This window comes from Notamacropus eugenii, chromosome 2, assembly GCF_028372415.1.
Source record: "Notamacropus eugenii isolate mMacEug1 chromosome 2, mMacEug1.pri_v2, whole genome shotgun sequence".
In the NCBI taxonomy this organism is placed as follows: domain Eukaryota; kingdom Metazoa; phylum Chordata; class Mammalia; order Diprotodontia; family Macropodidae; genus Notamacropus; species Notamacropus eugenii.
The window spans coordinates 40341918-40368615 of record NC_092873.1 but is presented as its reverse complement, the minus strand read 5'-3'; the positions used below and the strand labels follow the sequence as shown (position 1 = coordinate 40368615).

The 26698-nt window shown below is 46.4% G+C and overlaps 1 protein-coding gene across 2 annotated transcripts in view; it reads right to left on the bottom strand.

Moving 5' to 3' along the window:
* The window catches only part of SGSM2 (small G protein signaling modulator 2), a 73524-nt gene that overhangs the window by 31480 nt on the left and 15346 nt on the right, over positions 1–26698 (bottom strand). Inside the window, exons 3-12 of one of the 2 annotated variants that reach the window (XM_072639974.1) lie at positions 13646–13808; positions 13022–13183; positions 11231–11298; positions 10963–11108; positions 10483–10617; positions 4943–5067; positions 4582–4649; positions 4090–4250; positions 3719–3854; positions 1387–1521 (exon numbers count right to left, since the gene is read on the bottom strand). In XM_072639974.1, coding sequence (XP_072496075.1) covers positions 1387–1521; positions 3719–3854; positions 4090–4250; positions 4582–4649; positions 4943–5067; positions 10483–10617; positions 10963–11108; positions 11231–11298; positions 13022–13183; positions 13646–13808 — 1299 coding nt within the window. The remainder of the gene's footprint in view (positions 1–1386; positions 1522–3718; positions 3855–4089; positions 4251–4581; positions 4650–4942; positions 5068–10482; positions 10618–10962; positions 11109–11230; positions 11299–13021; positions 13184–13645; positions 13809–26698) is intronic. The other variant, XM_072639975.1, reaches the window with a different exon arrangement.

The window sequence follows — 26698 nt, the reverse complement described above, 5'->3', positions numbered from 1 at the left end:
CCTCTGTTGCAAGAGAGAGTCTCAGAATCTTATAGTCTTCAAGGTTAAGTGATTAGCCTAGGGTCACACAGCTAAGTCCATGTCAGAAGCAGGACTGAACCCAGGTCTTCTTGGCTTTAAGGCCAGTTCTCTATTCCTTATGTCATGCTGCCTCACACAGCAGGTGCATAATAAATGCTTATTAACTGATGGGTTAACTCAGAGCCAATGAGCTAGGGATTCCCAAGCCTCTGGTGAAAGTCTGAAATCCACAATGACAGAAGCTCAGTGGTTTCAAAGTGTGTGCATGTGCACATGTGTGCGTATATATGTGTGTGTGGAAGTATGTGTGCATGTACACATATGTGTTGCATGTGCATATGTGTGTATTGGGGGAGAGGAGGGAGGAACACAAAGGAAAACAAAGAGAAGCTAAGCCAGAGCACTGCTTCCTGCTGTGCCATCTCTCCCACTGTCAGACATGTCTGCCTGCCTGATGGTTAGGGACCTACCCTAGGAGGATCCTTCCCCAGTTACTATCTAGTTATTGACCTATATGACCTTTGAGGTCCCTTCCAGCTTGAAAGCTATTATCTTGTAGGCCATGTATCCTCCTTATCTGTAAAATGAGGCAATGGGACTGGATAATACTTGTTTGTCTCTTCTAGCTTTAAATATATAATCCTATGATCTCACCTATGTGGTCTTGGGCAAATCACTTCCACCTCTGTGGGCCTCAGTTTCCTCCTCTGTCAAATGAGACCCTTGGACAAGGTGACTTCCCCCATTACTGACCAGGTAAAAGGTCAGAGAAATAATGGGCTGGATGAGGGGAAATGGAAGGAAAGGACTAAATGGAAGCAGCCATCATCTTGGTCCCAGACAAAGGAATGGACTGGAAATCTACATGGGCTTCCCAAAATGTGATGGACAGAGGGCTGAGTTTGAAGTTCTGAGATTTGAATGCAAATTTTGTCCCTGCCCAAATGATCAAGTAGCCATGCCCTTTCCCTTCTTGGGGACCCAATTTCCTTCTCTGAGATGAGATGGCCTCTGAGGTGGCTTCTGGTTCTAGATTTCTGATCCCTCCTACCACTGCCCCCCCCTCCCACTAGGCTTATCTTCCTCCCAGCTCTAGGCACAGTCCCTTCTGGCTGGGTGACAGGGAGCTGCCCACTCAATGCTATCATCCCTCCATCCCTCTTCCTGTCTTCTCTCTTCTTGCTGGACCCATCTACCCTTCCTTATTATCATGTTTCTGTCTCATGGCCTCTCTCTGCCTGACTCTCAGGGAGTCCAGTAATGCCAACACTGTTGCATGAGTCCCTATGCATAGCCAGTGAACCCGGTGGAGGGGGAGAATTAGGTCATGAGGGGGGGGGTCAGGGAGGGACGCGGGATAAAAACCTTTCATCAGATTGGGAGCTGTGAGGTTCCGCGAGCAGATCATTGACAGCATCGCGTGTAGTCTATCCTCCTCTTCCTCATCATCGTCCACCGAGGCCGCGCGGCTGGCAGCTAAGTGGTGGTAGTTAATAGTGACTGCTCAAAGAGAATAGTGAGAGAGGCTTGTGAGGGCCTGGCAGGGAGGGGCTCCAGGGAATGGTGTTCTCCTACACCCCCACTGAGGGGGAGGAGGAGGAGATGTGAGGGAGTTCACTCACTGAATTATTTTTGGTGGAGAGGAGGCATGGGAGTTTCAGCCCAGCTTTAATGGGGAGACCCTCCCCATCCAGGGACAGTGCAAGAGAGAGTCAATGTCTTGACTCTCTCCAGTGCAAAACTGGAGCTGGGGATGCCATAGGGGCAGGCCAGCGCTGCTCTGGGCAGTCTAGACATATAGCTACATGCTAGAAGGATAGTTGGGAGATAGAACACTGATCATACCACCAACTCTGGACTGGTTGGATTGCACTGGGCAAAGAATGCCCAGAGGACTGAAATCTGCAGACAAATACAATAGGGTTCAGATCCCTGCCAGCCACTTTAGCTAACCATTCAGATGTTATATCAGGGCTGCCCCCGAGGTGCATCTTGGGCTCCTGGTCCAAGCTCTAGGATACAACTAGAAGACAGAGAAGAGGGGGAGCAAAGACACCTGGAGAATTTATACACTGCCTCTATTGCTCAGGTTTAAATTCCAGACCTGCAAGCAAAATACACTTTCTGAAGAGGATCTCACCTTCTCATGTTGCACCCTGGGCTACCCTTCCTCCTACCTAGAGGTTAAGCAGCATGGCATCTTGAAAAGCAGGTTTGATGGGGGTCAGTTAATCTGGCTTTAGATTCTGCCAACAATCACTAGCTGGGTGACCCTGGGCAACCTCTCTAAGCCTCAGTTTCCTCTTCTGTAAAATGGGGACAATGCTATTTGTTCTAGTGCAGCAAGAGTGCTGGATTTGGCATCAGGAAAATCTGAGTTCAAATCCTGTCTCAGATACTCATTAGTTCATATATAAGCTTGGGCCGATCACTTAACCTTTCCCAGCTTCAGTTTCCTCAGTTGTAAATTGGGGATAATAATGGATCAGTTGAGATACCAGTTTTAAAATGCTTTGCAAACCTTAAAGCATTATGTAAAAGCTAACCATAATTTTCACTACTACTTGCCTTGAAAGGTAGCTATTAGGGGAGGGGGATGGAGAGGCCTCTGTAAACCTTGAAAGCCCCTAGAATTGTGAGCTACTGGGAGTCTGATTTGCTGTCTGGCTTCTTCCCTTTGCACAGTATAGTCTAAGGGACCCTAGAAAGGAATGGGCTGGGCTGGCAAGTAACAAATGATCTGGGATGGTAAATTCTAGGTTCTTCTCTGCAAGGTTGGTGGATCTGGATGAGAAAACAGATCTGCTCAGATCAGGAGCACCAGAACCAGCAACTGAATATTCAAATCACTGGAGCCTCTCTCTGACTAGGCTCCCCAAGGGTCCCCATATATCCATAATCCCCCGTGTGCAGGGACTGGGGGTAAGGTAGTTCTCCAGATTTAGATCCTTGTGGCAACTTCCTTCTTCTTGCTTTCATCCCTCCAGCCCAGCAAAAGGGCAAGTTCACCTGGTCCCTGTCCATTGTATCAGAGAGGCTCTCACCGGCAACTGAGTCACCACAGAGCAAGGGAGAGAAAGGCAGACCCTGGCCCACAGAGGTATGCAGAGGGCCAGAACCACCAAAGATGGGCACACACAGTCAGGGTCTGAAGGAGACTGGGAATTGGAATGAATGAGCAATTCTACATTCTCAGCCTCCCCTTCCGGCCCTGCTGCAGGGTCTGATTTTTCTCACATGCAGAGGGGAGGGGCAGCTTGAATTTTGAATCTGGATTGAAGGACCTGGCAACATTCTGGTCCTCCTGCATATTAACTGTATGGCCTTAGTGAAGTCACTCTCCCCTTCTCTGAGCCTCAGTTTCCCCTTGTATAAAAATGAGGGACTTCAATGATCCATGAGGTCTCTCTCATTTCTAAACCCATGAACCTCTGAGCCTGTCTGGTTGGAGGTGGTGCCTGTGTTCTAAAAAAAGCAACCTGAAGCACAGAAGGTAGAACAGAAATGGTCAAGTGGAAGAGGAAGACAGACACAAAGCACCAGTGGGGGCAGAAAGCTGTCCATGGAACCCGTCCATCTGGCTTTGAGCAGGTCTAAGCAAACAACCCTCAGCACCCTCCCTCCTGCCCACATCCTCGCCAGACAAGCCCTGGGCCTGGCTCCTCCTCCCCGACATGAGTGGGGGGGGGGCACTTACTGTGCTCATGCCTGTGGCCTGGGTAGATGATCCGGAACACATAGTCTGTGGCCCGCCCTTCATCCATCACTGTCTCCTCCAGATCCACAGAGCGCATGGTGCTGTTCCGCTTTCGCAATCTGGGGAAGACCTTCCCCTGTGGCAGGAGAGCAGTGCAGGTGGTCAGTGGCCCCTGCCCTTGAACGGTCCCTGGGCCTCCTCTTTGGGGTGCCAGGATGGACCCATCCCTCTCCCACAGCATCCTTGGCCTGAATTCAGTGAAGGAGGGAGGAAGGGAGGAAATTTGGCAGGGGTGAAAAGGGAATCCATCAACCACATAGATCTCTTCTCCTTTCCCCCCTCCTGTGCCCACCCAGGTTCCAATGAGATACCTTTCCCTGCTGGGACCAAAGTGGTGGCTCTAGCTGTCCCCGGGGCAGGAGCCCATTCTCCAGGCAGGACAGGAAGGACAGGAGGTGGCCTCCCTGGGGGAAGTGCAAAGGAGGCCTCTGGATGCCATCTTGGCTCACCAGCACTAGCGTTCCACCATTCTCTGCAAGAATGGAAGGACAGTGGGTGAAGGCCTAGGAGAATCCAAGGAAGGACTCTGCCTTCTGAGCTGAATAGTTGGCTCTTCAGCTCAGCTGGGCTATGTTCCCAGGGCCTGGGGACCAAGCTTGAAGACAAAATCTAGAGGTAAGTTGAAGAACTGACCCTGGAAGTTGCCAGCTCCCAGCTGCCACTACTCCTGACCTAATAACTGAAGGCCCAGAGGGAGGGGCAAAGAGATCTGAGGATGGTGTTGGAAAGCAGTTGGATCTGTGAAGTTGGTCTCCCTTTCTTTGCTCCTGTGCCTAGGGGCAGGGGGGAGGGATGTGGCTTACGCTGCTGGTGGCAGTGGATGCAGACAATCTGGCTGAGGGGGACAATCAGCGCATAGTCCCAGTACACGCTGCAAGGAAACAAGCTGAGAGTTATTGTCTCTGAGGGTCTCCTCTAGTCCTGCCCACTTTGTCCTTCCATCTTGATACCTGCTTAGCACCAAAGGCCAAGAGGTGAGTGTAACCAGCCATGTGCTGCTGCTATTGTCAATGCCTCCAAATCCTAGGTCTAGTAGCCCTGGCCACCAGGTATTGTGGAAATCTCTCAACCCCCCACCCCTGGCAATCAGGACCCTGGAGAGCACAAAACACTTTTCCCTGGGCCCTATCTCCCTCCAAACAGTAGCTGGGCTAGAGTCCCTACCTCTTCTCTAGCTCCGAGTCTCCCAGAGTTCCGTTCATGAGCTGGTTGGGGGTCCACTTCAGGGTCAAGCTCTCTGCAGACTGGTGCAAGGACAGATAGCCAGGGACAGCTTCCATATCTTCCTTCTATGGAGAGTAGAGAGCCCAAGGAAGGAGTAAGACCTGAGTATCAAAAAGGGAAGGGATGGTCTACAGTGTCAAATACTGCTGGAATTTCAAGGATGATGAGGACAGAAATAAGGTCACTGGGTTTGGCATTGATTCGGAGGTGTTAGTGGCTTTGTACCATAGAGATGCTCTTGTCAAGGGCTAAGCACAGAAGTCAGATTGGAAGAGACTGAGAACTAAATGGGTGGAAAAGAAGTGAGTAGAAATGGAGGGAAAAATCAAGGCAAAGAGAATGGTTGGGTCTTGGGTCAGAGGCAGAGAATGAGAGCAAGATATAGTGATTGATGGAGAGGAGATAGGAGAGGATAGGGTCATGGAGGTCATCTAGCGACCTTAGAAGTTATATAGTTACATAGTCCAATATCCTCATTTTATAAATAAGGAATCTGAGTGCAAGTCAAGTGACTTGTCCAAGGTCTCACAGGTAATGAAGTAGCAGAGCCTGGATGTGGAGCTAGAAACTCTTCAAATATCTCACATATCATCAATCTCTCTGCCTATTGGCTCCCCCACTTCTGACAAACATGCCCATGTCTCTTATCTTTCAGAAAAAACTCCTCATTTGATCCTTCCATTCACACTATTATCTTATCCCTCTTTTGCCCTTTGTGTATATAAACTCCTTACAAAGGCAATAGTTGCCTCTATTTCCTCTCCTCTTCCAACCTCTTCCATCCAAATTTTGATCTCATCATTCAAGTGCAACATCTCTCTCCAAACTTACCATTGGTCTCTAAATAGCCAAATCCAAGGCCTTTTCTCAGTCTCCTTGACCTCTCTGCAGCTTTCACATGATTGATTACCTTCTTCTCTTTAATACTCTTTTCTCTAGGTTTCTAGGACATCACTCACTCCTGGTTCTTCTCCTACCTATCAGACCCCTCCCCTCCCCTTTATCAGTTTCTCAGGATTCTGTCCTGGGTCTTTTCCTCTTCTTCCTCTATTCTATTTGGCTTGGTAAATTCATTAGCTCCCATGGATTTAATTATCTCCTCCATGCTGATAATTCTCAAATCTACCCATCCTGCTGACCTCCAGTCTCCCATGACCAACTGCCTTTCAGACATCACAAACTGGATGTCTGGTAGACATCTTATTATACTGAACACGTCCAAAACTGAACTTGTTATCTTTTCCATCTCTGCCAATTTCCCTGTTACTGTTGAGGGCCCAGTCCCTCAGGCTCTCAACCTAGGAGTCACCCTCAAGTGCTCACAATCTTTCACTGTCCCATTCAATCTGTTGCTAAAGTCTGTTGACTTTCTCTCCTCTGACACTGCCACCCCTCCAGTGCAGGCTCTTATCACCTCACACCTGAATTACTGCAGTAGTCTGCTGGTAGGTCTACCTGCCTCAAGTCTCTCCCCACTGTAATTGCTTTATTCAGCCAATAACACTATTTTCTAAAAGTCTGACCATGTCACCCTGTTACACAATAAATTTCATTGACTTCCTGTGCACCCAGGATCAAATATAGAAGTCTCTGGCATTCAAGGCCCTTCATAGCCTAGCCATCTCCTACCTTCCCAGTCTTCTTACATCTTACTCCCCTCCACATACTCTTTGACTTAGTGACACAGGCTTTCTGGTAGCTCCATAAACAAGACCCTCCATCTCTCAGTTCCAGGCATTTTCTCTGTCTCCCATACCTGCTTATCGCCACCTACTGGCTGCCCTGGCTTCCTTTAGGTCCCAACTAAAATCAGAGCCTTTTCCAACCTCTCTTAATTCTAATGTCTTTCCTCTCTTAATTATTTTACATGTGTGTGTGTACATATATACACATATATACGCACACATACATAATACTTGTACATAATTGTTTGCTTATTGTCTCTGCCATTAGATTTTGAATTCCTTGAGGGCAAGAACTGGTTTTTGTTTTGTTTTTTGTTTTTGCTTCTTGTTTTGTAACCACAGCACTATGTAATTGGCACATAGTAGGTACTTAATAAATACTTATTGACTGATCTAGCATCCTTTCCACTGGAAAAAAAAATAGCAAGGGTAGAGGTAAAAAGGAAAGTCTTGGTGAGGATAGGGATTATTCCATCATAGGCAGCTATGATGTACAATGGCTAGAGAGCACAGGGTCTGGAGTTAGGAAGCTCTGAGTTCAAATGTGACTTCAGACACTAGCTGTGTGACCCTGGGCAGGTCACTTAACCTCTGTTTGCCTTAGTTTCTTCATCGGCAAAAAGGCAGATAATAATAGCTCCTACCTCCCAGGGTTGTGAAGCTCAAATGAGATAATGATTGTAAAGCACTTAATACAATGCCTAGAATATAGTAAACATTATATAAATGTTAGCTATTATTATCTAAGACAGAAGGGAGGAGAAGTTGTGTAAGGACACAGAGAGGCTAAGAGGAGGAGAGCTGAGGGAGTTCATATCAGATGGCCTTAATTTTCTCAGTTAAATAGGAGACAAGATCATCTGCTGTGTGTGTGTGTGTGTGTGTGTGTGTGTGTGTGTGTGAGAGAGAGAGAGAGAGAGAGAGAGAGAGAGAGAGAGAGAGAGAGAGAGAGAGAGAGAGAGAGCGCTCTTATTTTTAGGATCTTACAAAAAAGAGAAAAAGTGATACTAAAAAATCAGTAAAATATTCACACTAAAATATTCAACCTTGAGGTCTCACTATAAGGCATGTGTCCTGAGGAGAACAAAGTCCCATATGTACCAAAATATTCATAGCCACAATTTTGTGGCAACAAAGAACTGGAAACAAAGTAGATGCCCATTGACTAGGCAAATGTTCAACACATGGGGGTACATAGGACCATAGATCAAAAGACTGGAAGGAAATTTTGAGGTTACCAAGTCCAACTCTCCCATTTTGCAGTTGGAGAAAACGACGCCCAGAGAGGTTAAGTGAGTTGTTCAAAGTTAAAAAAAAAAAAAGTGTCTGGGCTGAGATTTCAATCCTAGTTCTCTGCCTCTTTCCTCTACAACCTACTGCTGTAATGGAATATTATTGAGCCATTAAAAAGATAACTAAAGAATTCAGAGAAGCATGGGAAGACTTCTATTAACTGAAGCAAAGTGAAGCAAGCAGAATAAGTAGAACAGATAAGGTAGCTAGAACAATTTAAATGGAAAAACCAAAAAAATATAATTGAATGCTGGGTAATTGTGACTGAGAAACTCAGCCCTGGAAAAGTTAGGAAACACATACCTCTCTTCTTTGCAGAGGTGAGGGACCACAAATAGAAAATATTGCTTGTACTGTCAGACTCGGTTGATATATTGGTTTTGCCAAACTGCTTTTTTCCTTTTCCTTTTAAAAATTCTCTGTTTCAAGAGATGGTTGGTTCATAGGGGAGAAGAGATATATTTGCAATTGAAAGTGATGTGTTATATACATATATATATATATATATATATATATGAAATTACAACACAAAACTTTAAAAGGTCACCTACCCTGGACAAAGAAAAGTTTTTTTAAAAAATGAGAAATAAAACATTGTAAGAACCAAGAGAAGGCACATTTGCATATGAAATTACAGTTTACAAAGTGCTTTCCTTACAACAACCCAGCAAGCAGGTAATAACAATAACATATTTGTATAGCAAAGTCTTTTATATGCATATTCGATCTCCACAGCCCTGTGAGGTGGTTGTTATTATTATTTCAATTTTATTGTATTATCCCTATTTTGCAGATGAGGAAACTGAGACTCAAGAGGTTGACTGTCCAGTCACACAGCAAGCATGTACTCAGGGTGGGATACGCACCTAGGTCTTTCTGACTCTAAAGCCACCACCATTATGCCAAGCAGTTTCTCTTGAATAGGGCAAATAGTGTCACTCTTCATCTATAAAAAGAGGCAGTTAGACTAGATGCCCTCTAAGGTCCCTTCCATCCATGGTCCTATGACTCAGACCCTACAAAACTGAGGCTCAGAGATATAATTTCCACATAGTCACACGGCAAGTATTGGAGTGGGGATTTGAACTCAGTTCTTCTGACTCTAAATGCAACACTGTTTTTGGTATTGGGAGCAACACTTGGGAGTGGGGAACAGATTCAAAATCATTGAGCCAGGCAGTAAGTCAGTACTCCAGGGCAGAGAGACTTGGACTGCATGGGTCTGGTTGTCTCCTCTCCTATCACAGGAGGACTGCTGGGATGTGGGATCCTTCAGCTATGACTAGCCTGGTATCACCCACTCAGCACATTGTCCTCCCCGTTCTCCCTCATGTTCATACTGGCAAGCAGAGGCCAAGTCAGCCAATGGACCCACTGGGCAGGATGAATCACAGCATCTTGGGCTGGAGGAAGAAGAGGGTGAAGAATCCAAGATCTCTGCTTCAGGAAACTTGGAGGAAACACCAGCTCCGTTTCCTCCTGCCTGCCTGACTTCTCATGCCATCCAATATCAACATGCCAGCTGTTTAGCCTGCCAGCTGGCATTCACTCCTACCCTGGGCAGCCTGACTCTTAATTAGCTAGAGCAGATGGTTTCCCAGGGCTCTCTAGAGTTGTAATGGAAAAGTGTCAATTTTGGAGGCACAGGACCTGAGTTCAAATCCTCACTCTGACACTTGCTTCCTATATGATGACCTTGGACAAGTACTTAGCCTCTCTGGTCCTCAATCTCCTCCTCTGTAAAATGAAAGGATGGACCAGACGACCTCTAAGGTTCTTCCAGTTCCAGATCTGAGAAGTCTCTCCTTTCTCCCCACTCATTATTGCTTGAGTCTCCTAGGAAGGGATGCCTTGGGGAAATTTTAATGACTATTCTTTGCCCAGAGAAGAGTTAATAAACTATACCTCTTCATTGCAGAGATGGAAGATGCAGGGGACTATGGGTGGGAAATATTGCATATAGTATCAGATATGTTCAAATGTCCTTTTTTTGTTGAACTGCTCTTGTCTCTTTTTAAATTTGTATTATAAGGGATGGTCCATCAGACAAGAGAGGAATATATTTGGAAATGAAAGGGATGTGAGAGCAAAAAGCATCAATAAAAACAACATTTTGCAAAAATAAAAAGGATGATTCTTGATTCTAGGGTCCCTGGGGAGCAGGATCTAGGAGCAGAGAAGAGCACACAGGACCACACCCAGGGTGATCTCCAGAGCCCCAGCCACCTGCCCAGGCCTGTCTAGGGTCTGGGCTTTGGCCAAGGATTCCACCAGAAGGGACCTCCAGCAGCAGCAGTGACTCTCTCTGGATACAAGGCCATCCAAGGTTGTGGCCAAGGCTTTTCAGGTCCCTGACACATCCCTTCTCCATAAACGAGGCATCAGGGCCTTGAGAGCTCAGGATCTTTCCAAGGGAGCTCCAATCAGGATGATAGCCACCACCCCCCCATCTCCCATCCCCTCTACCCCCCTGCTGTGGGCAGCCAGGGTCTGGGCTCTCACCGGCTGTACTAGCACATTGTTTTTGCCATAGAGCAGGTGCGTTCGAGAATTCTGATGAAGGGACTCCACATATTCACGAGCTGAGGCTGCAAATCGGTCTTCAGAGGCACTCCCACTAGAATGCCGCTTTCGGACCTGCAGAGAGATACTCTGCTAGACATTCAGGCTCTGGTCCCTGAAGCCTCCTGGCCTGGGCATCCAGGGAGGGATGGCAGCAGCCCTGGAGACTTCCCTTTGTCCCTCCTTGGCTGGCACACTGGAGTCTTATGTCCTCCGAGGCTCCCCCTCCCCCAGCTCTTGGACAATCTATGCTCTGGCTCAGACATGACTTGGGCCTCCAACCCAACCCTAGAGTGGGGGGGCAGTACCCTGTGGGAAGAGCCCCACCTGCAGACAGAGATCCTTCCTCCTCTCTAGAGGCCTTTGGCCAGGTGGTGGAAGGGGAGAGGGACGTGGGATGGGAGAAGAGAGGAAACCTACTCCCAGGGCTGGACGTTTGGAGGGTGAGTCCTGGCGGCCGTGAGGGCCGCGGATGCGGTGCCTTTGGACCAGCTCGTCAGCGGAAGGGTCTGTCCAGTAGTGGTCTGCCGTCTTCAGCTTGGTGTACTCCAGAGCACAGGGACCCACTGTGGGGACAGGGACAGGTGGGATCCTGAAGACAATCCCTTGGAACAGGGGCAGGGGAAGCAAATCCCTCCCTGTCACCGGGGAGGCCCTGGCAGCACAGCCCTGCCCACTCCCCACTCACCTAAGAGAGAGGCAAGGATGGGGCCAAACACAGGGTCTGCCAGCAGCGCTTCCTTCTCATAGTATTTGCTGTTCAGAAGAGAGGGCCTGAGTGAGAACAGGACCTCTGCACAGGGCAGTGAGCACAGGACCTGCTTACGGTCTCCAAGGAGGCAAGTGTATTAAGGAGGGAGATGGGAAAGTGGAGCAGAGGGGGACAACATGGAATAATGGAGAGTGGGAGAGACAGGGGTCAAGAAGTCACCTCTGACACATCCCAGCTGGTGACCAGGGGCAATCGGTCAATCAACAGGCATCTATTAAGAGGCTACCCTGGGGTGACATACAGTTGATGAACAAGCATTTTAAAGTGCCCGCTACGTGTGTACCAGGCACTGTGCTAGGGATAAAAAACCAGAAATGAGACATGCCCTGCCCTCAAGGAGCATTTTAGCAGGCAAGGGGTTTGGTTTCCCTGAGCCTCAGTTTCTGCATCTGTAAAATAGGGATTGTAACACCCAGAATACAATTGCACAGGCTCTTTGTGAGGCTGAAAAGGAGTTTTTTTGTTTGTTTGTTTGTTTTAACCTTAAATTCCTGCGGAGGAAACTTCCTCCACACCAGTGCAGAGCAGTAGTAGAGAATTGGTTGGGGCACTTGCCCCAGCATCATACAACCAGTAGGCATTGCAGGCAGGGCCATTTAGGAGGCTATGCTGTGGGCAACTAGGCAGTGCTACAGTGCATAGAGCACTGGCTCTGGAGTCAGGAAGGCTCATCTCCCTGAGTTCAAATCCAGCCTCAGACACTTAGTGGCTGTGTGATCCTGGGCAAGTCACTTAACTCTGCTTGCCTCAGTTTCCTCATCTGTAAAATGAGCTGGAGAAGGAAATGGTGAATTGTTCCAGTACCTCTGCCAAGAAAACAACAAATGAGATCATGAAGAGTCAGACACAACTGAAACATGAACAACAAAAATGTTGGGGCCATAAGATCAAAAATGAAGCTGTCAGAGGCAGGACTCGAACCCAGGTTTTCTTGATTCCATGGCTGCTGGTTGTCTATTCACACTAAAAAACTGGCTTTCAATCATGATCGTGATCATAACACCAACTAACTTTTATATTACATTTTAAGATGGTATCTCATCTGATGCTCACAACAACCCTGTGAAGTATGTGTTATTATCTTCATTTTACAGAGGAGAAAATGAGGTTCTGAAAGGGCAGTGACTTGCTCAAGGTCACATAGCCAATAAGTATCTGAGGCAGGGTTTGACCCACAAGTCTTCCTGACTCCATAGCCAATAGTCTATCCCTTGCTTCACCCAGCTGTCTTTAAGAGAAGGGATATAAAAAGCACACCAAAAAAGTGAGACAGAAAGTGCACAGTACATATGCACCTAAAAATCCTAAGTCCTCTTAGGTTGTCATTTGATTAACAGCTATGGTTGGAGGGATTATTGAATCTGAAGGGAACCAGGAGAGCCCAGATCTAAATGGACCCAGGCCCAGCATCCATTGTTATCAGTACATGGGGAGAAGAGAGAGCAGGAGGAGGAGGAGGTAGAAGAGGAAGACAAGAAGGTAGATGAGAAAGAGAGGGGGAAGAGAGAAGAAAGAGAAGGTAGAAGAGGAGGAGAAGGTAGATGAGGAAGAAAAGAAAGAGAAAAGAGAAGGATGATAACTTTGATCGATTAGAGAATAAATGTAAAAAAAAGTGAATGTAAATAAATGTAAAACAATGTTTATGGATGAAAGTTTCAGGTCACAGGAACAGAGAAGGAGAGAGCGGCATGGGGGGGCAGCACTCACCTGCAGTTCTCCACAATATATTGCACAACTCTGTCTAGCACCTTCTCAATGAGGGCAGTTCGCACCCAAATGTGCCTCAGAGCCTGGGGGCTGAGGGTTGGGGGCTTCCCTCCAGTTGAGCCCTGTCTCCGAAGGGCCTCCTGGTTGCTTCCTGCTGACTTCCTGAGTGGAGGGAAATGGGGCCACTCAGGGACAAGAGCAAGTTTGGGAGGGGGCTCTCGGGAACAGCGGCCATAGACTTGTCCCATTGTCTGGGCTGTGTGAGAGGACATGACCAAGAGAGTGGACTTTGCAGTGGTCAAGGCTGGTAAAGGATTAGAAGCTGACGAGATCTTAGATTTAGAGCCCGTAAGGATCTTAGAAGTCAATGAGTCCAATTTCCAAGTGACTTGGTTCTGGTCCCCCGGGTAGAAGTGGCAGAGCTGGGACATGAATCTAGGCTCCAAATCCCATATCCTTGTCTCTGTCCCTGGCAGTCCCAGTGAAGTAATGAGTGACAATAAGGACAGCTTCCTTACAGCCACCTGGGCAATGGCAGATGACAGGTGGGACCAGCTGCCTTCCTAGAAGGGAGGTGGAAGTGAAAGCTGAAGGGAGGGGCATGGGGGTTGGCCTGGGACTCACTTGGTCTCCACCTGCTGCTGCAGCTCCTGGACCTTTCGGCAGACCTCTCCAGCTACCACACAGGTCTTCCCCACCTTGGTGAAGAGGGCAGCCATCTTGTCACTGCGCAGGAAACCTGCAGCCCGACGCCTCAGCTGATGCAGTAGGCAGGTCTCTACCACACCTGAGGAAGAGGGGGATGGGACCAAAAAACTCCTCCTCATCTCACATTACTCAAATGCCTTCTTAGAACCCCCTGTTTCATATGAAGAGGCAGCCCTTCTTGCCACCTCAAGCCCCTCTACATGCATAAATGATCCCATCCCACCAGACTTCTCCACCAGACTGACCCTTCAATCATTCCCATTCCCACTTAGCTTCAGTTACTCCCTGTCTACTGGCTGCTCCATACTGCCTCAGATATGCCCATGTCTCCCCCATCCTCAAAAAACCCTCACTCAACATGTTCCTCCCCACTGGCTATCATCTTATAGCTCTCCTTTTTGTGGCTAAACTCTCGGAAAATTACCGAGAATCAATGCTCTCACTTTGTTTCCTTTAACTCTGCATTCTGGCTTCATTCAAATTCATTCATTCATTCAAATGAAACTGCTCTATGAAATTATCAATGATCTCTTAGTTGCCAAATCCAATGGGTTTCTTTCAATTTTCATCCTTCTTGACCTCTCCACAGCCTTTGACACTGTTGATCACTCTCCTCCTTGGTACCATCTTCTCTCTAGGTTTTGGGGATACCACTCTCTCCTAGCTCTCCTACCTACCAGATTGTTCCTTCTGTCTCCTTTGTTAGATTTTTACCCAGGTGATATCTTCTAACCTTGGGTATCCCACAGGACTCTATCATGGGCTTTCTTTTCTTCTCCCTCTACACTACTTTACCTGATCTCATCAGCTCCCATAGATTCAATGATCATCTCTACACTAATGATTCTTATTTAGTCCTAACTTCTGTGACTACAGACTTGCATCTTCAGTTGCCTATTGGATATCTCAAACTGGATGTCTTATAAGTCAACATGTTCAGAATTGAACTCATTGTTTCCTCTTCTTCCCAAACTTTTCCCCCTTCTAAACTTCCCTATTAGTCTTGAGGTCACCACCATCTCTGTAGTTACTCAAGCTTGCAGGCTGGGCATCATTCTTGACTCCTTGACACGCACACACATACACATTCATTCTCTCTCTCTCCCACACATACACACACACACACACACACGCACGCATGCACGCATGCACACCCACCCATCCAATCTATTGCCAAGTGCTTTAGCTTCATACCATCTCTAGTATAGGCACCCTTCTCTCCTTTGACACTGCTGTCATGCTGGTAAAGTCTCTCTTCCCCTTACACCTATACTACTACAACAGCCCTTGGTTGATCTCCTTTCCTCAAGTCTTTCTCCATCCCATTCCATCATCTACTCAATTATCAAATTAATTTTCCTACAGCATAGGTCTGACCAAATCACCCTCCTATTTGATAAACCATAGTGGCTCCCTATCATTTCCAGGATCAAATATAAAACCCTTTGTTTGGCATTCAAAGCCTTCATAACCTGGGCCATTTCTACCTTTCCAGTTTTCATATGCAATATAATCTTCTGCTCCATTGCGAACTCTTTGATCCAGTGACACTGGCCTCCTTGCTATTCTGTACAACCATCTCTAGACTCCATGAACTTGTTTTTTGGAGGCAATCAGAGTTAACTAACTTTCCTAGGATCACATAGCTAGTAAGTATCTGGAGATGGATTTTAACTCAGGTTCTCCTAACTTTGGAGCCAGTGTTCTATCCACTCCACCTCCTAGCTGTTGCCATCCATGCGCTTTCCCTGACTATACTGGAATTCAATCAGTGTAATCCTTTCCATCCTCATTCTACTTCTTGGTTTCTTTCAAGTTCCAGCTAAAATCTCCCTTTCTACAAGAAGCCTTTCCTAATCCCTCTTAATGCGAGTGCCTTCCCTTTGTTGATTATCTCCTGTTTATCCTGTACATATCTTGTTTCTACATAGTTGTTTTCATGTTTTTTTCCCCATTAGACTGTGATTTCCTTAAGAAAAGGGACTATCTTTTGCCTTTCTTTGTATCCTAGTACTTAACACAGTGCCTGGCAAAAAGCAGATACTTAATAAATACTTTTTGACTGACTGACTGAAAGACGCACTCAGGATTTTTCTTCCCTTCTTCTAAGGACCAAGGACTTCCACCAGACCTATCCTAGGGGACAGAAGGAGGGGATGCCCATCCAGTGGGGAAAGGGGAATGAATGGCTGGACAAATTGTAGCATATTAATGTGATAACACTTACACAATAATAACAACATTGTAAGAATGAATAACTAAGAAAGCCTTAAGAATTCTAATCAATGAAATGATCAACCATGATTCCACAGGACTTACCATGAGACATGTCACTCACCTTTTAAGAGGTGATTGGCTCAAGATGCAGAATATCACATAGTATTTTGGACATAGCAAATGTGGGAATTTGTTTTCATGCATATTCATTACAAGGGCTTTATTTTGTTTTTTGTTTTTTCATTTTTTTTCCATGAGGAAGGTGGAAAGGTATGAAAATAAGTGCTGGTTAATTGAAAAAAAATTTTAAGAGGCAGGGAGGGGTGTTTTCACAGAATCTCACACTTGGAAGGGATCTCAGGGTCAAGTTGTCCAACCCACAACTGATCTGACCCAAAATGCTCTTGACATCATCCCAGACTAGTCCATTTTGCCCCATCCATCTTCTAGGTCATGGGCCTGTTTGTAGAATTCCAGTGGAAAGTCCATGAACCAACCCCCAGTCCATTTTCAGGTAGCTCCTATTGGTCTTGGGCATCAGGATAAATGGATTCAGAGCTGGAATGGAATCTGGAAGCCATTCATTCCAACCTTTATTATAGATCAGGAAACTGAGTCCCAGAAAGGTAAAACAATTTGCCCAGGTCATGTAGGTAGCAAGTGGAAGAGGTAGTATTTGAACCCAGTCCTCTGATACCAAATTCAGCATGCTTTCCACTGTACCATGGGTATCTCACTCTTGGACATATGCCCTACGCAGTCTGTTGTCTTCTCACAGCTCAGGAAAGAAAGAGCCTGGCAGAAATGCGTTTGTTTGGGGCCCTGCCCTCCTCTCTCTGCTTATGGGACCAAATCGTTCCATTTCTGCTCATGCCCTGTGGTAGGGTGGGCCCCCTCCACCTCCTTCACCTTCCTCCCACCAGTATATTCAGCTGGCATTTGGGGACGTGGGGGCAGGGAGTGCATGTGCAGAGCAGATCCGTCTCCTCTGTCTATCTGCATCCCCCAGGGAGGGGCAATATGATGGGCAGTGTCAGGACCAAGGGCACAGGGAGCAGCAGAAGCCAGTCAGGCTCCCAGGGGCCGTGGATACTGGGGTTGCTAAGGAACCAGGCTCTGGAGGAGCCATCCAATATTGATGGAGCTGATGCTGCGGTTATGAGGACTGACAACAGCTCTTCCATTATTGATGAACAGCAGCAGGGAGCAAAAGGAGGTTTCCAAGCCCTCTGGGGCTGTTTTTAAAGGGATGATTTAGGGGAAAGACTGAATCTCTCCCTCTAGACATAGCTTACCACAGCTTCAAAGAAATGGTGGACAGGCTAAGGGCCAGGTAGTGGAAGGACTGGGATTTTATCCACATTCATGGGGTCAAAGACTCATAGATTGTTAGATCCAAAAGGTTGGAGCTTAAGTCCAACCACCTCCTTTTACAAAGGAGTTCAAATCAGGTGAGTGACATGGGTGAGGTCCCATGGCTGGCTAGCATTAGGACCCGGACAACTCTGTGCCTGCCTTGGGATTCATCTGTATGTGATTGTGGGGTTTTATTCTGTCTATGAAGATTTGTGTTTATACACACATAGGTATCCATTGGTCTCTCTGTATTTTTACTGTATTTGTACGTGTGCCTTACAAATATGTATACATGAGCAAGTATTAGGGAGAAAGAGAGCCATAGCTTTAGAGATGGAAGAGACCACTAGTTCAACTCTATCATTCTACAGATGAGGAAATTGAGGCACGAAGAGCTCGAGTGACTTGCCTAAGGTCACACAAGTAATAAAGGGAATCATAGATTTAGTGTGTGAAGGGACATGAGGTCATCTAATCCAAACACTTCATTTTATAGAAGCAGAAACAAGAACTAAGTGGCTTTCCCAGGGACACACAAGAAAGTAAGTGACAGAGGAAGGATCTGAACCAAGGAGGGTTTTGTCTTCCCCCAGCTGTACTGATCCACTGCCATGAAGCCCCTGTGATGGGGCTGGAGGTCTGGGTAGCTCAGACTCAATGAAAGCCCTTCTCTGAGTCTCTGTCCAGCATAGCTTGAGCTAACACTGGCTTCCCACAGCCGCTCCCCAGACCTGGAGCAGTGGATGAAGGGGGCAGTGCTGAATACTGTCCTTGGCTGCCAGAGCCAAGGCAGGTGGCACCAATTTGCAACAAACACAGGGATGTGACTAATTGACAAGATAATGACTCATTAGTCTCCCCACCTTCCCCAGGGTGCAGACAAATGGCTAGAAAGGCAGGGCTGGAAAAATGGAGAACCAAGTGGCCTGGCTTCATCAGTGGCCCACTGAGCCCCACCCATTATGCAGGGATTGAGGGGGAAGCCATTATTCTCTGAAGGAGCCAGGCCTATGCCTGATCAATTGTTTCCAAGCTGAGAAGCAATTGTCTTCAAGGCTAGAACCACAATTTCCCCCTTTCTCCACCACCAGCCACATGTCCTTTAGGAAGATGGTGGCAAAGTGGGAGTTCTTCCTAAACCCATGTCTATTATTCTCTATCTTCCTCCATCACTATGACAACGCTGATTAAGAAAACAATAGTCTATGACTGCATCTTATATCCACCATCTTGTATGATCTTGGTGGAATAAGACCTGGGATTGGAGGCAGAGCTGCCACTTATTTCAAGTATGACCCTGGGCAAGTCACTTGATTACTCCTTGGGTCTCAGTTTCCTCCTCTGTAAAATGAGGAGGTTGGATTAGACAGCCTCTGAGCTTCCTCCTAGCTCTAGATCTAGAATCATATATATGATCTAGGATCTAGGTTCAAATCACAACTTTGCCATTAACAACCTGTAAGACCATGGAAGTTGAGCTAGATGATCTCCAAGTCCCTTCCCAGATCTAAGTCTTATGATATATCACCCTGTCTCCAGCACTTGAAGATGGACACTATCAGCATTATAAACCCCATTTCACAGATGGATAAACTGAGGTTTAGAGAGTAAAAACTCCTGGGTGCTTCCCTAGCATGGAGCTTCCTCACATCTCTGGGGTCATGAAAGGGATGCTATGGTCTGGGCTTCTTTGCATATGAGCTGTTTCTGTTGCCCTTTTAGAGCAGCTCTACCTGTCTGAGATTCCTTCTAGTATCCTTGCAGCAAATCCTGGGGTGAAGTCCCTTCTTTCCCCTCCCCTTCTTTGGTTATACCAGAGTTGGGAGGAGCTGACACTGATGCCAGGTCCCCTGCTCCTGTCATTTGGGGCAAAGTGTACACTAACTGCCTAATTAGAATCAACATCATTATTGGTCGTTAGAGGGGCCCAAAGGGGTTAGGCTGATGCAATAGGAATGGAGAACATGACCTGGTAATGACTCTCATCTCTGTCTCTCTCTTCTGGACTTGTTTTTCTACCTCCAGTCTCTCCCCTTATAATCCAATCCAGACAGTGCTGCCAGATTAATCATGTCCCTGCTCCAAACCTGACCAAGAGACAAAGCCCAGACTTCTTAGCTTGGTATCCAGCGCCCACCCTCTGGCCCCTGACCTCTCATTTCATTTTCTATTTCCCTCCGTAACCCCTTCTCATTGGACTAAGAGCTCTGTGAACTCACTCAAATGTCACCCAACTTCAGTTTGCTGCTTGGCTGATTTTTAAATTTTATCTTCTGTTATTTATCTATTTATCTTTCCCCTCTTAGGGCTTGATTTGCTGTTATATTGATTGTTGCTTTAGACTCAAGAAAGCAATGGAGGAAATGTTAATAATAAAACTTAAAAGTGTCATATGCATTTTTTTCTGGAGAGCTGCTTGTTAAACATTACCAGCATACCACTGGGCTCATGACACAAAAGAGGAAGAGGGAGGGGTGTGTGAAGAGAGGGAGAGGAAGAGAGAGAGGGGAGGGAGGAGGGGAGGGGGAGAGGGGGAGGGAGGGAGGGGGAGAGAGAGGGAGAGGGAAAGAGAGAGAGAGAGAGAGAAAGAGAGAGGGAGGGAGAGAGAGAGAGGGAGGGAGAAGGAGAGAATGAGAACAAGACATCTTTCATATTCTAGAGTGATTCATGGGTATAAACTTGTAATTTCTCAAAAAACTCTGTGCAGTGCTTTCTAGTTCTAACCTATGATCTCGTGACTTACCCTCCTCTTGCAAGACAATGGAAGCACAGTAGAAACAGTAACCTGACAGTGCTAAATTACTTAATTATGTTTCTTACAGTGCTTAACAAATGTTTATTGACTAAGTAAGGGATTCAGAGACAAGAGACTGACTCCTTACTGGGATTACTGCATTTAAGCACTAGTTGTGATACATTGTAGCTGTGTAGCCTTGGATAAACCAAGTCACTCCCTGAGCCTCATCTTATGATGAGGATGACAAACATTTGCACTACCTATCCGACAGGATTGTGATGAGGCAGGCACTTTATGAATCTTACAGTGGATTCTTACTCATTGCCCCCCAAGCATGCTACTTGAATTCCCACCTCCACACATTTGCTCAAGCTGTTCCCCTTGCTCAGAATGTCTGCTTCTCTCTCCTTGACTACAGTCCATTATTTTGGTGGGGGGCTCAAACCCCACCTCCTCTGGGAAGTCTTCCTTGACTACTCCAGCCCTTAGTGACCTCAAGCATTGTCTGCACTAATTCAAATTATAAAGCAAATGAGATCTGTCCTTCATGAATGTGGAGTGTAATCTTTCTGTCCAAAACCCTTCACCTGGGTCATTGATTCAGAGCTGGCATAGACCTACTGGTCTGGTGCTCTACATTTAGAGAAGGTGAACCTGAGACCCAAAGAGAATGTACATTCAAGACAAGTAGGGATCATTTTAGTATTTGCATCCCAGGTACCTAGCACAGTGCCTGATACACAGTTGTTATTGGTAAGTTGTTCAGTCTGATTTTTTGTGATCCCATTTGAGGTTTTCTTGGCAGAGATACTGGAATGGTTTGTCATTTTCTTCTCCAGTTCATTTTACAGATGAGGAAACTGAGGCAAGCAGGGTGAAGTGACTTGCCCAGGGTCGCCCAGCTAGTAAGTGTCTGAGGCTACATTTGAACTCAGGGAGATGAGTCTTCCTGACTCCAGGCCAGGTGCTTTGTGCACTATGGCGCCACTTAGCTGCTCTTGATACATAACAGAGTTAAGACAATACTTGGTTGTGAAAGGTCTGGAATGCAGTTAAGTAGCAAAGCTGAGATTTGAATTTTGGTGCCTGCTACCTTTGAGGTAGCTGGGCAAATCATTTAGCTTCCTCAAATATAAAATGGGGATCATAATAGAACCTACCTTGCAGGATTGTTGTGAGGATCGGGATCAGATAAGATATTTGTAAAGCAGGGGCTGGCACAGAGTAGGTTCTTTATAAATGCTTAATCCCTGTTCCCTGCCTATACTCTGGACTTTTTTTGGGGGGGAGGCGAGGGGAGGGAAAGGGAGACAGATCTACAATATTTTTGGTAAAGGCAACTTTCCATGATAAAACTCCCTCTGTTAATAATACCCTCTGCTCTTCAATTTCCAGTCAGCAGCTGTTTGGGGCACTAAGAGGTCAAGGGACTGGTCCAGGGTCATACATGGTCATATGACATGCTCAACTTGGACCTAGGTCTTCCTGACTCCAAGGCTGCCTCTCATGTTACCTTGTACTCTTACTAGCCTTTTGCGTGCTTGTCCCAAGTATATTCAGAGCTCTTGGGCTACCCTGTGGCCTTTCTACATCCAGCACATCCTACAGTAGGCACCCACTGAGTGTGTGCTGGGGCTGCTGGCTAACCACCAGAGGCTGGAGAAGTCTGTAAAGTCAGGTCACTGGTTGCCCAACTGGAGAAGTGGCATTATATAAACTGGAAGGTTTCATCTTCTTGGGATCTAGCTAAGTTTTCAGAGGGGAGGGCAGTGCTACCTGACTTTAGCATCTCCTAGCTCTGCTAGGTTGCTAGGTTAGTCATGTGGGCCAAACAGACTGGGTACATTTCATTTACATACCAATAATCCTAATTTCTAGGAAAGTTTTGAAGGTTGTCATCCTGTAATCTGATTTAGAGTAGAAGGACAGGGTCAAAGTTTGTGAAGAAATCAGTTCTAACCTTCCTCAGGAATTTACTAGCTATATGAGTCACTGAAACCTCTCTGTGCCTCAGTTTCCTTATCTGTAAAATGCATACATGACTGCACCTATAAAACTCTGAATCTAATGATGGGAGTGGGGAGAACTCACCCTGCCTTTGTCCCCTCTGACGCAGCTTGATGCTGAACCCTGCTCTTACCAGTTCTGTAGCAGACCAGACCTGCTGAGGTAGCCTTGGCTCAGTTCTCCAGCATAAGCTATCATCCAGCTCAATTTCAGGAGACAATGAGGGATGGGAGTCCCAATGCCCATACACCCTCAGATCTAGGAAGAAGGCTGACTTGGGCTAGGGGGGCAGTATAATATGGGATTCATGAAAGAATACATGACACATACTTGGCTCTTCTTGATCCTTGCCTATCTCCCCTTAAATTCCAGATTCCAGGGTCCTGAATTCAGATGTCCCAAGCCCCCTGGGACATTTATTAGCAGTCCCAAGGCAGCACTGTGGACTCCTCTCTCACCATGGGACCAGCTTTGGAGTAGAAGCTGGGGTACAGGCCTCCTTCCTCTTTTTGGAGAGATTGGATACTATGGGTGGGAATGTTGCATATACTATCCAATATTTGGTTGGGTTTACTGAATGGTTCTTCTTTGTTAATCTTTGTTATAAAGCTCACTGGTGAGGAGGGTGGAGAGGGATATATTTATAAATCAAGTTGATATACACATACAAGATATCAATGAAAACAAGATTGTAAAAAAATTGGGGGTTGAGGTAGAACCAGGGTACCCCAATCTTATCTTGGTATATAAGGACCCTATCTTGGGGTATCCCAGTCTAGGAAAACTGAGGAATGAGGCACAGAGACTCTGGTCTCTTATGGTATCTAGATGGCAGTCAGTACTCAAGCTCTGGGCTAGTAGGCTGTGGGTAAGAAGAATGGGCGTGTGGCCCTCTTTTGCTCCTGCCACCATCCCTGCTGCCTATGCTACAAGCCTACCCTTTGCTACCTCCAGACATCTGCCCCTCCCACCTGAGCCCCCTGGGGAAACGGGGCTGCTGTTGCTATACAGACTTTCAGCTGGCTAGCCAGCGCCAGGCATATGACTCTCCACTCTAGCTTGCTGAGGGGTGGGGAGGGACAGAGGAGACTGCTGGCTCCGTAAGTGTTCCAGCCCACAGAGATGGCACCACCTGCCATTGCATCTAGCACTCCTCAGGTATGGGGGCAGAGACCCACCAGCCAGTGATCCAGAGTCAGTACTGAGTTGCTGCAGAGCCAAGACTCCCTATTCTAACTCCCTACTGTTTGTCTCTTAACTGGAGCCAAAAGGATCATGTGTCAAGTAAAGAGAGCTGAAGGCTAACAGAGATTAGCACTGGGGAGGAGGACAGTGAGCCCTAGGATCCCCATCAGAGCTAACCTGGATTCTTCTAACACCCACTCTGTAGCAGAACACTCAGGGGCACCATGGTGAAACAGGAGAGAGAAGACTGAGTCTCATCTCATAGGCGAGATCCCTGGAACATCCCTCTCAATCTGAATTACCAAGGGGAGACCCATTGGGGAAGAAAAAAGATTACAGATTCAAAGAGCTAGAGCTAGAAGGGACTTTTAAAGGCCATCCAGTCCAGCCCCTCTCATTTTATAAGTGAAGAAACTGAGGCATCGAAGGGTTAAGTGACTTGCCCAGAGTCTCACAGGTAGTAAATGCCTCAGAAGTGGGATTTGAACCCAGGTTCTATGTTGTTGTTGTTCACGTATGTTTTTGAAGGAGACTGATGTCATTCTTTCTCATGAATTAGATTTAAATGAGGTAGAGCTACGAAGTCTACATCTCTGGCACCATAGGAGGAATTTGCTCTGGACCATTAGAATGAAAAAATGTTGGAAAGGAAAGATTAAGGGAGCAGGGTAAATTTCTGGAGATCACTCAGGCAAGATCTTGTCTGCCTTTCTTGACTGGAAGAGGGAAGGAATGACCTCTGGTGACCCAGTCAGGGCTTTGGACTCCACTCCTGGGAGAGTGTAGACATCTCTGCTCTGTTAGCTAGGGGGAGAACTGCAAAGGAGGTGGTAAGGGTCTTGTTCTAGATGTGGCCAAGGATGGAACAAAGCAGGAAGGGTCTCCCTTATTCCTTCCCTCCCTCCCACTGCCCTCCTCTGTTGTCCTGCTGGTTATTTCTGTGTTGGGAGCACAGAGCAGGGCTGCCTCCACGCAGAATGAGCATCTCTATGGTAACTGAGGTGCGTGCTCCCTGCTGGCTCCCAGCAGGGAAGCAGGCTTTCTGCTCCAGCTTTTGGGGGAATTTATCCCTGCTGGCTTATCCCAGAAGCCAGGAAACAACCTAGCTAGGCTTAGCTTGGGACAGGAGACCAATTCCTCCCCAAATTGTGGGAACTGGGATGGGGAAATGAAATCCATGATACACAATTTACTTCCTTTCTTGTCTCCCCCTGCTCCCCCCAACTCCCCAGATGCACAGCATTTCTCAAGGATGCAGTACAGAATCAGGAGACAGTCGAGTTCCCTTGTCTTGATCCATATATCAACAGGCTTTTATCTACCTCCTGGGCAGGTGGGGGCAGGGCAGGAAATGAGAACGCTTCCCAGCATGCTAAGATGATCACTCCAGACCATGGAAGCACAGAGCTCCGAGCTTCACATAGATTGCTTGGTAAATTGATTTTTTACTTGGTTCTTTGGCCAGCTCTGTGTGGGTATCATGAGACCAGAATTCTGTAGCGTGAGCTACTGATCTCTCCATGAGGAATCAGTTTCCTTAACTTTTCAGAATGCAGGTCCCAAACCCCCCAAGCTATGCAGACTTCATTTGCTCACCTTTGCCTTCTCCTTCCCCAAACTCTTCCCCAAACTCTTCCCCAATATTCCTTTCCTCTGGCTTGGGCAAAAGCAGCTCCAGCCCAGGCAGAGGGCCACTAAAGATAGCTGGTCAATGGGACACTTAGACCAACCAGACCTAGCTACAGAACCCTGACTGGCCATAGCTAAGCCCACCTGTCCTCACCTATTACCAGGGGTTGATCTTAGGGTGTAGAGCTAAGAGGGGGAACTTACCCGATGTCACACGGGTGACACTATAAAGGGACTTACTATTCATCTTGTCCAACCTTTTCATTTTATAGCTGTGTAAACTGTAGCTCAAAGACAGGCAATAACTCACCCACAGGAAGTCATAGATAGTGGCCTCTCCAGGTCAGCAGTGGAAAGGGTCTAGAGCATAGATGCTCTTTACTTTTGTGTGTGTCCTGGACCCCTGTGACAGTATCTGATAAAGCCTATGGACTTTTTCTTAGAATCACATTTTTAATTACATAAAATAAAATAGGATTGCAAAGGACATAAATTCTATAAAAATACAATTATCAAAATATTTTTTAAAAACCAGGTTCATAGGCCCCAGGTTAAGAATCTCTGATCTGTCATCTCACACTAAATTGTGGCATTCATTCTCATTTTAAACATCATCTCCTTCTAACTGGACAGTCCTTAGATCTAATCTGGATGGGTCACTCATCTCACCGAGACCCATGGGCTCAATAGAGTTAATACCACTTGCCAGGCCCTAGAGGCACAAAGACAAAAGTGAAATGGCCCCTGATCTCAAGGCTCCAGCTCCTTTCACTTATCACCACCAATACCAATGGACATTTATATGCTACAAAGGACTTTATAGACAATATCTCCTTTGAGCCTCCTAGCCCCAAGGAGTTATAACTATAGGTATTATCATCCCATTTTACAGATGAAGAATGGAGTCTCAGAGTCACATAGCTGGTAAAAATGAGGTTTAGGATTTGAACCTGATCCTACTTCCAGGGTTTTCCTAATTGTACTTCCAGTATCTAACCACTACTACCTAGGTGGATTCTCCTAGTTAGGATATAGCTTTAAGTCATTACCTCTTGTTCTGACCCCTTTCTGACTCCCTCTCCCCTTCATTGTCTTAGCAATGGGTTATTAGATCATAAATTTATAATTCACAAGGGATGTTAGAGCCCTTTTTATCAGTCCTAAGTCTATCATTATTATATATATTTTTTACAGATGAAGAAACAGGCTTTGGAAGGTGAAATGACTTATCCAAGGTAACACATGGGCTAAAACCAGAAAACCTGGTTCCTCTGAATTCAGAGGCATTAATATTTCTACTGAACTAGTGACACATATATAGACTTGCCGCCTGAGAGCTTACATACCCTAAATATTAATGGGACTGAACAGACAGAGAGGATGGACAGACAATATCATTACACAGAAACAAAAATAAAATAAAGAGTTAAGTATGGAACATCAACATGGAACAATGGAAAAGGGCCCTGGACACAGGAGATAGTTTATTCCTGGCTCTTTTGCTAATTTACTGGATGACAGGCTACTTTCTGTCTCTGGACCTGAGTGTCCTAACTTGTAAACTGAGATAGTTGGACCAGAAGGTCTGTGCTTCCAGCTCTAACATTTTATGATTTTATAATCATTTTGTGATTCCATATACATATATAATTCCACCATTAGGTTAAAAAAATCACTTGAAAGTTGACTAGGAGGCAATGTGCAAGCCTGCCAGATTAGGAATCAGAAAGGTCTTGGATTCTAATCTAAGGGCTGGCCCTTATTATCTGGCTGACCTTGGACTTCACCTCTCTGACCTTCTTCACCTGAGGAGCTCATCTGTAAAAGGAGAAAGGTTA